The 12,106-nt window shown below is 41.5% G+C and overlaps 1 protein-coding gene and 1 pseudogene across 1 annotated transcript; one reads left to right on the forward strand and one right to left on the reverse strand.

Annotated features, from left to right (window-relative positions):
- Positions 1–44: 44 nt before the first annotated feature.
- LOC127782032 (uncharacterized) lies at positions 45–2,259 on the reverse strand (annotated as a pseudogene).
- A 2,784-nt stretch (positions 2,260–5,043) lies between these two features.
- On the forward strand, positions 5,044–8,160 carry LOC127781102 (protein FAR1-RELATED SEQUENCE 5-like). Its single transcript, XM_052308008.1, has 3 exons — positions 5,044–5,527; positions 5,626–7,759; positions 7,855–8,160. The coding sequence occupies exons 2-3, from the start codon at positions 5,811–5,813 to the stop codon at positions 7,874–7,876; spliced, it is 1,971 nt and encodes a 656-aa protein (XP_052163968.1). The 5' UTR covers positions 5,044–5,527; positions 5,626–5,810; the 3' UTR covers positions 7,877–8,160.
- Positions 8,161–12,106: the final 3,946 nt, after the last annotated feature.

The raw sequence follows: 12,106 nt of genomic DNA on the forward strand, positions 1-12,106 counted from the left end.
TAGTCTGCCAATTCAGAATAACATACCCCTATTCTTTTTTCAGAACAAGTGATCACGGTTAATGCATAATTTTTGGTTGTGATGAAGTACGTAGCACGCATGCTAGACCTATCCATGTTTACTGGGCATTACAGACTACCGGTACATCGATAACTTTTAACTAAACAAGCATTGCAGGCAAACTCCTTGAGCTGCAAAGGAGCAAAACACTAGATCAACTGAACAATGTTAATCGTTAACCTAGGGCAGTAAAACTGCTTGAGACTGAACATGTTCCCCATAGCCATCAACTCCATCATCATAGATATCACAGCAATATGTAGTTGTCCCCAACTTCCACGCACCTTCGCCGCCAACTCTCCTCCAAGCCTGCCGTCCAAACAACCTTCACCTGCAGCTCATAAGGACCTTGCTGACGAATACATTCTTCTTCATCATCATCGTGACCTACAACGAGCTCAAACAATTCAGCTTCTTCATGGTGGTCGCCCTCAGAAACAGAGACATTGAGCACCAGTGTATCATCCAGTTTCACAGCGACAAAACGACGAGTCAAATCGATTGATCCACCAGGTCCAAGTGCTCTGTTAGTGCCTTTCACTTCACTGTCATATAGAATGATCTTGTTTTCATCGTCTCCAGAAGTCCAAGCAGTTACTTTGCCACTGAACTTGGATGATACTAGCCCCTTAATGCTGACTGCAACTGAAGCTTCAACAGCACATGGAACAGGGGTATACACAAATTCAATTGTACTCAACAAGCTTTCCAGTGACAAAGTCATGGGTTGCTTTGTGTAACAGATGGTACTGTGTTCTAGCAGACCTTTGCTGAAATCTTTGTCGACACCTTCATCACCCTTGATCTTCAGATGGAACTCGAAATATATATTATCACTTGCAGCAAGTGCTCGATTAGGTCCTGTCAAAAGTAGAGTATCCTCCTGCATATGGATAGGGAAAACCATGTAAAAGATGACATGAGAAGGGACCAAGCTCGATAAGTATAATACAATTCAGTAACTGTCTATATTTCACTTCATAATGTGAGTCTAATATTAATTAGAAAAAGATACCAGACAAACTATTTAGTAACAAGGATCAAACAGTTGGTTGCAATATGGCGATTGACGTGATTTACTTGGAGAATATCTGAAAGTGGATTGTAAGGGTAAGGCCATGTCATTTTTATTTGACCGGAGGAATGGTAGTATTGATTAATCTAGCGAGGAGGAAGGAAGGAATTGGTTAAGCGACAGACCGGTGAGGTGATGATCTGGGCATCGTCCCTGCCACGCCTGAACAAATAGACACACCTGTAGTCGTACACATCCCTGGCCAACACAGTGCCAAATATGCTGATAGGGTAACTCACATCAGACTCGGTCACCTTGATCGCGATGACATTGACGGAGTCCATCATCCTCCAATATTCAGAGGAAGCAAGAGCCTTTTTCACTGGTGGTCCACGCCCAAGCTTTGCTGTAAATAAAATCAAGGCAGAGATAACAGAAATCAAACAAAAAAGAATATACTGTAATTTTTACACGTCTACATATATCTACCCAAGGCTAAAGATGTGATGACGAACAAATAGTAAGAGAGGATGCATACATCCATACAGCTATTGCTTGCATGTAACAAGGAAGATAAATTAAGGATTATATATGGATTGATGTACTGACATTCTTTATCAAGGTCAAAGAAGGCAATGTTGTGGGTGTGAAAGCGAGTAGGAAGAGAGCGAAGAAGCTTGTGGTTATATTCAGTAAAGCCTCTGCAGCGAACTATGTGAAGGACCTCGACCACCTTCTCTTCCCATGTCAGCTTCGGGTCCTCCATTAACAGCTTCCACTCCTGTTTCTTCTTATCAACCGTATCCCTCATCTCGCACTTGTCCTCCCCATTCTTGTCACTTTCTGCCATAGCTTGCTTGTGTTGTGCGCTCTCCGACCTGGCAGCCAGCAACTTGTAAAAAAAAAACATGGAAGGTTTGGGGTTCTCATGTGTCCAATCCAACAAACAAAACAAAAAAAAAACATGGAAAATTTGTGATTCTTATGTGCCCAATCCAACAAACAAAACAAAGATATGATGGATTGATCAATTGCGAAGTATGTGTTGTTTTAACTTTTACATGAATGAATGATAGATTGTTTATCTGCGGAGTGTGGGTTGGCACTCCCAATCTCAGTAATCTTTCTCTCAAGTCTATGACTTCATCTATGAGGCGGCGACAATAGGGCTTGTTGTTGTACATCGGCCATGATTTAATTTTGGATTATCGTAATGGCCGGCCGGTGATCGGGCACATGTACAGGCGCCGTGATGAGGCCGGTGAGATTAAGGGTTGGTTTGTATACATGGATGGGCCATAAACAACGATATCGGAGTGTACCGTAGATGTGGTCGCCGTGCCATAAATCCTAATCGCCGCCGCGGAAAGAGGAATCGCCCCAACTTAATTAGCTGGTGGTATACATATTTAACGACAGTTTCTACAGAAAAAAAAATATACTCCATTAATCTTAATAAATAAAAAAGCACTTACAGTGTTGATATGTCCGGGGCAGCCGGCGGTCGATCCCCTTGCGCGGCTCTTCTTCTCCGTCGCCGGCTCAATACGAGAGCTCTCACGGCCAGCTTGCGACTGCCCCTCGAGAGTGAGAGTGAGGTCGCCGTGAGGTGACGATTGCAGGTCGTCGCCGGCGACCAGATCGCCGCCGGGCGCCGGTTAATTCGTCGGAATGCCGCCGCTTCCGACGACGTCGTCTGTACGATAGGGACGAGAACGTAGAGGACTGATTTACAAAATACTCAATCAGCCCGAAAATAAGTTGGGAGCTTGTTCTGCCAAATTTTCTAAATTTACCGTGGGCTGTTCAAGTTGATGTCATTTCTAACCATACCATTATTTAGCAAAGTTGTTAAAGATGTGACTATATTTTTTTTCAAACTTTGATAAACACATAACAAATCTTGCCAAAATTTTAGTAATATTGTCAACTTACCAAAATTTTGACAATACCAAATTTAGTAAGGTTTATTTTGAACACAATCTGAATAGCCTCCTAAAATTTTACACAGTAATATTTATCGGGTCCTAATCGAGAATCCATTCCGCTGCGACAGGTGCAAGGTGTTAGGGTTAGTGTTTAGTGACGGATGATAGGAGGGGAGGGGCCTCACCCATAGTGAAAGAAGAAGAAAAAGGGATGTCATGTGCTCCGAATACACCCTAAATGAGGAAGGCACCAACCTATGAAGACTGAGAAGTCATTCTATGAACTGTGCAGGGCCAAAGGGCAGGGTGTGGCTAGGACTTCTTTCCTCTCCAATCTCTTCTCCCATGCATTTCTTTGATTGATGGTGAATCAACCTTACCGGTGATTAGGAATATAACATTTTAGTATCAGAGGCTTTGTTCGATCCGTGTGATGTGTTGATCGCATTCTCATCACCTTGATTGGTAAAACTCCTATAGTTGAGTTAGTGATTCTCTCAATTTCGTGCTCGATCGGTTTATACTAGACACCATGGCTCCAACAAAGGAGGGCATACAAGTTCGAGAAGTGCTAGCTATGATAAATTTCATGGAGGAGCGACTAATGGCGGTGATGGAACAGTTAGACACGAAGGTTAATGAGATGGAAATAATTGGCAAACAAGTGTATATGATTGCATCAAAGCTTGAACAACAAGGGAGCGGTTGGACAAGTTGCATACCAAGGTGGATCTATCGATGACATCCCTATGACAGGTGTAGCAAAAGCATACGCAAATAACGCCTTAAGGTGCTTAAGGCAGCAATCACTCCACTATCAACACCACAAGTATTATAGTGTGCTCTAAGTTATTCGTATGTAGATAGAATGATATAGATAGTTATGCAAATATCAATGTTTTGTTTTTGAAAAAAAATGAAGGTTGATATTTGTTATCAATCCAATGGTTATAAAACATTAATATTATTCAAGTGACTTTCATTGTTCACATTTCAATATTTTATTTGCTACATAGTTTAAAACTCGATAAGGCAAATTCACGTCACCTTGGGCACTATCTCAGCGCCAATGATGATGGAGTTGAGACACTATAGGCTTGTTTGGTACAGCTCCAACTCCTAAATTTAGCTCCTGAAGTTAGGTCTGGAGTGCAGTTGTGCACAACTCTAGTTTATTTTATGAGAGAGTTCCACCCAGCTCCACTCCCAGTTTTGGTGGAGCTAAAACTGTTTGGCTAAGCTCCAGCTCCAGGAGGGGTGGAGCTGGAGCTGTGCCAAACAGACCCTATATCTTAGTGTCATCAGGTTAGCGCTGAGATCATAGTTTATGTTATAAAGAGTAAATTTCACTTTGGTCGACCTTTATTTACCAAATTTTCACATTGGACTAGAGTTAGACTTATATTTTCACTTAACACCATATATAGTTACCATCATTTGCACTTTGGACCGGGTTTCATAAATTACACATAGTATAATGATTGTAGATCTGATTTCATTTATTTTTTGTGTTAGAAAACTTAGAATTCAACAATCTGTACTAACACTACAGTTGGGTATCGTAAAACATGTAATATCTTTTCTAGAAAAATAGTTCTTAAACTCAATATTTCTCCAATTTTGTCTCTAGTATAAGGGTTGTGAATGTTCATATGCAGTAGTAATGAAGTCCCATTAATTTGATAGGATATTTTATAACATGTTACAATCAATGTTCTTGCGCTAAGCATATTTGCATGGCAAAAAATTCCATATCATTGTTTCTTGTAAAATGCTAAGCACCAAGACAACAACTCATGTGATGGTAACTATAACCAGGTCCAAAGTGCAAACAATAGTAACTATACATGGTGTTAAGTGAAAACATGAGCCTAGCTCTTACCCAATGTGAAATTTTGGTCAATAAAGATGGTCCAAAGTGAAATTTACTTTTTATAAATTAGTTTCTGTGACGGGTTATTTTTTAAATGGGTTTTTATAAAGAGCGTTGCTCCAGTCCAGCAGAAAGTGGCGCGGGGTACTGGTACCGTGAGGTACCAGAGCGAACTCCATTGGTGGGCAGAATCAGAAGTGGAGAAAGTTTTGATGCGCGTTGGTGGGGCCGTGGGGGTGAAAATGCGGACTTCTCGCCACAGAAAGCGCATCGCTGTGCCGCAAGTGTCCTCGCCACAGAGTCCTCTCCTTCGTGGCGCCGCCGGCGCCCTCTCCTTCTTCACTGCGCCGCCGGCGTCCTCTCCTTGTTCGCTCTGCCGCGGCTCGTCTGCCCCTTCGGCCTTCGCTGCGCCACGCCACCCTAGTGCGACCTTTCTCCGCGGCACCGTTGTCTCCCCCTTCACCGCGCCACCGTCGCCTTTCCCCATCTCCGCGCAGAGCGTCCGTCGTCTCCCCCTTCGGTGCCCCTTCGCTGCGCCGCCCCACCGTTGTTTTCCCCTTTGCCCATCTCCGCGCGCCGTGCGTCCGTCGTCTCCCCCTTGGGTGCCCCGCAGCCACAGCCCTAATTTGTCCCCAGCACGATGCACACAAGGTAAGTTTGAACTGACTGTGTGGTTTTGTGCATTATGTGCTTGGGTTGGATTTGTTGTGTAAAAGCAGTGTATTTATTTGGATTTGTTCGATTCACAGATTCAAACTGGGTGATGAGATGGGAGATAATTTTGTGAGCATTGAGGATCAAGAGCACTATGCAATGATGAAAGGTATGAGATTCAAGAGTGAGGAAGATGGTTTCATCTTTTACAATAGGTATGCAAAGGAAAAAGGGTTCAGTGTTAGGAAGAACAATGCAAGACGTGATGCAATGAGTAAAGATGTTATCCAGAGGCAGTATACTTGTTCTAGAGAAGGACATAGGAGAGACATTTATATGGAAAATTCATGTAAGAGTAGAGAACCTAGAGCCCTTACTCGTTGCTCAGTTTGAGATTAAACTTGACAAGAAAAGGGGTGATTGGTTTGTCCTTAATTTTGTGCCGCAACATAGCCATCCACTAGCTAAAGTAGATGAAGTGGCTTTCCTGCGCTCTCACCGTAGAATTAGCTATGCTCAGAAGGCCAATTTAATGGAGCTGAAAGGAGTGGGATTGCGGCAGCATCAAGTAATGGATGTGATGGAGAGGCATCGTGGTGGTTTTGAAACAACTGGGTTTGTTAGTAAGGACATGTACAATTTCTTTGTTAGACAAAAGAAGAAACAGATTGTTGGTGGTGATGTCGATCGTGTTATCAAATACATGCAAGCTAGACAGAAAGATGATATGGAGTTCTTTTATGAGTACGAGACAGATGAAGCCGGTCGCCTTAAGAGATTATTTTGGGCTGATCGTCAATCCCGTATTGATTACGATGCTTTTGGTGATGTTGTTGTTTTTGATAGCACATATAGGGTAAATAAATACAATTTACCTTTCATACCGTTTGTCGGTGTTAACCATCACGGGTCCACCGTCATTTTTGCTTGTGCTATTGTTGCGGATGAGAAGATTGCAACATATGAATGGGTACTTAAGCGCTTTTTGGATTGCATGTGTCAGAAACATCCTAAAGGGTTGATTACAGATAGTGATAATTCCATGAGAAGAGCAATTGCAACTGTCATGCCCAACTCGGAACATAGGTTGTGCACTTGGCATATTGAACAAAATATGGCAAGGCATCTCCGTCCGAAAATGATTTTAGACTTTAGAGTTCTAGTTCATGCAACTTATTCTGCTGAGGAGTTTGAGGAAAAATGGGTGGAGTTCAAGCTGAAACACAAAATGGCAGAAGATAACCAATGGCTCGGGAGGATGTACAACTTAAGGAAGAAATGGGCGGCTGCATATACTAAAGGTATGTATTTCCTTGGTATGAAAAGCAATCAACGTAGTGAAAGCCTCAACTCTAAACTTCATAGACACTTGGATCGTAAAATGAGCTTAGTTCTTTTGGTTGAGCACTATGAGCACTGCTTGTCGCGTATGAGACATAGGGAGGCAGAGCTTGATTCGAAAGCTTCACGGTCAGTTCCATTCACAGCCAACGATGCTAGTCTAATTGAAAAGGATGCTGCCCGTATATTCACACCATCAGTTTTTAAGAAGTTGAAAATGGATATTATTAAATCGAAAGATTGTGAGGTGATAGACTGTATAGATGAGGAAAATATTATTAAGTACATCATTTGCATGAAAGGAAAAATTGACAAGATAACAATCTTGACTTGTTCATATGTTGAATCATCATTGAAGAATATGAGCTGTACATGCAAGAAAATGGAGTGTGAAAGCCTTCCATGTCAGCATATGTTCACAATTATGGACTATTTGAACCTTCAAGCCATTCCAGATGTGTGTGTAGTGCCTAGGTGGACAGTTAAAGCCAAAATTGCATTTCCTTCAGATAGGTATGGTGAGGTTTATACCTGGTCTGATCAGATGGAAAGATATCGTAGAATGCGTGCAATTGGATCTGAGGTTTTATTGAAGTGCTCGATGTCAGAGGAATATACTTTGAAGGTGATGGAGATGTTTGAAAAACTGGACTTAGAGACAAATGCAGTTGAGGGGGATGAATTTGATGTAACATTGTGCGGTCACGTTGTAGCTCAAAGTTTACGCTCTGACATTGCTAGTGTACAGAAGGTTCATGATCCTATGGAGGTAGTACCTAAAGGTGCACCAACTAAAAGGTTGAGAGGTTTTTTGGAGAAGGGTAACCGGCGTTGTGGTTATTGCCGTGTTCGTGGACACACGGTTCGTTCTTGTGCCATTTACCTAAGGTAAGGTTCTAATATATTTTGGGTAATGCTTTTTTTTGTTTTGTTTTTTTGTAATTGGTGACAACTGACAAGGACTAGTTTTGTTGTTATTTCAGAAAAGTTGCAGTAGATGTATGAAGTGCAAAGTGGAAGCAATCAAGCTCCATGTCTTATCCAGTGGGCTATTTTGTGCTATTTGAATTCTGTAAATCATGAGTCGTGGCAGGACTCGTTTGTTGTGTTTGAAAACTGTATTGGAGCTGTGCTTGGTCTATTATGTTTGCTATTTTGTACTCGTCTGTTGTGTCTGAAAACTGTACTGGAGCTGTACTTGTTTTGTTCAATTATTCATGACTTTGGTTTGCTAATCGATCACGAATTGTCCTCCTATCTCACTGTATTGGAGCTGCTATAGTTAATCCATTATTCAAGTGTGCTATACATGCTCAATCTGGGAACGTGTGTGCTTTTCAGTGGTGAAAATCATATGTGCGGGAGGAGATGGCATATATACATTTTGAGATATCATGATCGAGTACCAAAGTTTAACAAGGGCCAAGGGCCAAGAGATAGCATGCGAAATATAATTTCATTCATAGTTGTGGTCCAAACACTTCATTTAGCACAAAAGGCAACTTGCAACAAGCAGCACTCATACATGCAATTCACGAATAGCACGTGTGCTCACATATAGCGGACACTACACAACTGACGGACAGCAGACATGCTCACATATAGTAGACAGTAGACTATAGTAAGGTTGCAGTTGATAATCTCCTTCAGAACAAATCAAGACAGTAGACTAGAAGGTTCAGTAGACACTTGTACGTCGGACCTGATATATGTCATAGACCACACTTGTGCATAGCCCAGATCAACCCGACACGATGTTTGTCGTAGAGTGCACGTGTCGAAGAGTGCACGTATGCTACGACACTTGTACACCAGACCCAGTAGTTGTCATGGAGTGCGTGCGTACACGACACTTGTACGTCGGACCTGATATATGTCATAGACCACACTTGTGCATAGCCCAGATCAACCCGACACGATGTTTGTCGTAGAGTGCACGTGTCGAAGAGTGCACGTGTGCTACGACACTTGTACATCACACTTGTGCACATGGGTGGACCTACCATGATTCCCGGGTATGTGCGAACGGTTGTGACATCGCGTGTTGTGACATCGCGTGCAAGTGTTGTGACATCGCGTGCAACGTGTTGTGACATCGCGTGAAACGTTTGCGTACAAGTATGTGCGAACGGTGCCCTTCGTCAGGTCCATCACAGCTCACAAGCAGTGCAGAAATGTGCTTTGGAACTTGTTGTGGTCTGACTCATGACAGGCAATAGTAATGGGGACTTTAAATTTGTTGGACAACGGTAGTGCATGCAGTCCCGACTTAATTCCTCGCTACACTTACCGATGAGAAGTGTACAGTCGCCTATTCAAAAGCATGTAGTTATCGAACAGACAAGTCATTAAATTAATCAAGTTAGCCATAATACAACTGCTAATACATGCTTACTATAAATACAGACTGAGATAGAGTCAGATAATTTTGTTTCGTGCTCTAGTATCTCCGTGGCGCCAACCATGGCGGATCAAGACGGCAATGCACGTGATGAAGGCCCACCTCAGGTGCCACAGCAAGCTCATGTGTCGTTTGCCCTTAAGGTATGTCTAAAATCATTCAAATCATGCTTTTGTCATATCCATTCAAATCATTTTCCTATCCACTGATTTCATGCTCCTGTCCTCTAAATCTTTTACCTGGAAAATAACAGATGAGCTCCATGACTATTGCTTGTTCTATTCCAAAATTTGTTTCACTCGTTCAAAATTTCGATTCGTGTCAAAAAGAAGCTATTGAAAGAATCGGTTTTGGTGGTTTATTGCAAATGCATGATATTACACTTCAAAGGATAACGTGTGGGCACATCACTGACCGGTTCGATGTAACTACAGAATGCATTGAGATTGAAGGTATCCAGATTCCAATAACAACATTTGATGTTCAGTGCATAATGGGTTTACCAGCTGGAGAATTGTTGATTACCCCTAGGCCAGTTTCCGATGATGAAGACTACAAGTACTACTCGGTGTACAAGGACCCAAAGAAAAAGAATATCAGTCTAGCTATCTTGCAGGAAGAACTCTTAAAAGCAAAAGTAGCCGACGAGCATTTCTTGAGAAGATTTGTCTTGTTTGCAATAGGATACATTCTATGTCCGACAACTAAACCATTTGTCAGCTCAAATTACCTTGCTTTGGTGAAGGACATCAACCAAATAAAACACATCAATTGGGCTGCTCTCACTAGAGATTTTCTGATCCGTTCTCTCAAGGAGCTTAAGGGCGAAAGGACTAATCTGGAAGGAAATCTACCACTCCTACAGGTAACATAACTACTCCATACTTTTAGTTCAACACAGATCAATATTATTTTTTACAGCTTACTAGACACGTGTTAACATTTCTGTTCCTACTGCTACTACTTTCCAGTTCTGGTTATGGGAACATGTGCAGGTCCAAGATTCTAAGTACAAGCTGACATATGGTGACAGGACACCTCCTCTCATGTCGTATTGGAATGAGATGAAGGTCAATTCATGGCTTAAGTACGACAGCAAACATGGCATATCTGGACTGGTAAGGTTCTTATGTAGTACTAACACGACCAGAACTTCTCCTTACATGTTGTTCAAATACAGGTTGTCCAAGAGATCACTCTTCCCTTGCAAAAATGCGATTCAATAGTTCAACATGACAATGAAGAGCATGCCGAACAAGCAGCGGACAATAAAGATAACAACATTCCAGTTACAGACCACGGCCCCACTTGGGAAGACAGAATCAATCAAGAAATTCACACACTTTCCAGATCAGATACAGACCGTGGCCAAACGTATGAATCCCCACAATACCAAAATTATGCTACAAGTCCTGAAAGCAGCCAGCAACCCAAGGTATTATTTGTTTCATTTCAAACAAAGTAGCTTGAAATTGCAGTTTCTTACTTCGCTCTCTACAGAATTCAGCCAATATGGATATTGTACTGGGCCAGCTACTGCAACTTCAACAAAGCATCCAGTTCCTTGACAATAAAATGACAAACAAGTTGATATCAATTGAAGGCATATGCAATCAAAATAGAAAAGATATCCAGGTAATACTTTTAAGGGTCACATCTCACATTTTTGTGATAGAGCAATGCTTATATCTAACTTATAATAGGAGATTAAAAAAAGGTTGAGATCAGCATTCCATGCAACAAGCGCAAAGCACCCAAAGGTCGAGATCATCCATGAGCAGTTCAACATTACAAATCAAGAGGAAGTAAGGACTGCACAAGCTGACGACACAAAGAATACCCAAACAGAGAGCGTGAAAACTATGCGAAGTGACAAGGTGAAACACACACAATCTGACAGCATGATGGAATCAAAGGTGAAAACTGAAGACATCAAAGAGACAAGCCAAACTACTCTAGTTATCCTAAGCGACGATGACAACAGCAATGGAAACACAGAGGTCCTCTAATTCTTGCACTTACAGTCATATTTAATAATCTAATATTGTATTGTATAATTGTTAATGTTATACCATCCTTGCAAGCTGAACCCAAATACAAAGATCCTAATATTTTAGGAAAAAGGGTCATCAAACCAGCACACAAAGCATATGATGACTTCGTGTACTACAAGAAGAAATTCACAGTTACTGCATCGTCCACAAAACAACCAAAGATAGACGATGTTGATGCCATAACGATTAATTATATTTCCAATTGCAAAGACAACATATTACTTTCAGCTATCAATGGAGTCAAACTTTATTCCCAGTTTCTTAGAGCACTTGTTGTCCCTCAAGAAGCACCTCCAACATCCAAGTGGTTAAATGGCAGTGTAAGCATTCTTCACAATACTACCAATGTTTTTATTTAAATTTCAATCATGAGTATTATTCATCTTCCATCATAGATCATAGACGCATACATTGAGCTCATCAAAGACGAGCAAGCCGACACACCAAGAGGAAATGGGATGGCATTACTAGAATCTGAAGCACATTGCCAGCAATGGAAATCTGATGGTGCAAAAAAAGGAACTTTCAGCAAAACATACCGTCAAAGAAGAGCCACAGTTGCATCCAAATACCTCAACCATGATATGGTATAACTAAATCCTAATGTATCCATCCATACTACCAGTAAATCAAAACATTTATTTTTCATTCATTCCATGCAGATCTTCCTACCACTAAATAGAAATAAGGACCACTGGTATGTTGTTGTACTCAATGCTGGAAAACAAAAAATACAGATACTAGACTCAATACGTATGGATAGGAACACATATGAGGCTA

This window comes from Oryza glaberrima, chromosome 8 (genome assembly GCF_000147395.1).
Source record: "Oryza glaberrima chromosome 8, OglaRS2, whole genome shotgun sequence".
Taxonomy (NCBI): domain Eukaryota; kingdom Viridiplantae; phylum Streptophyta; class Magnoliopsida; order Poales; family Poaceae; genus Oryza; species Oryza glaberrima.

Excerpts from the sequence above, each read along its gene's own strand:
- LOC127781102 (XM_052308008.1), top strand. The coding sequence starts at position 5,811 with ATGTTATCCAGAGGCAGTATACTTGTTCTAGAGAAGGACATAGGAGAG. Across the intron at positions 7,760-7,854 it reads TCTTGTGCCATTTACCTAAG|AAAAGTTGCAGTAGATGTAT; the intron begins GTAAGGTTCTAA and ends TTGTTATTTCAG.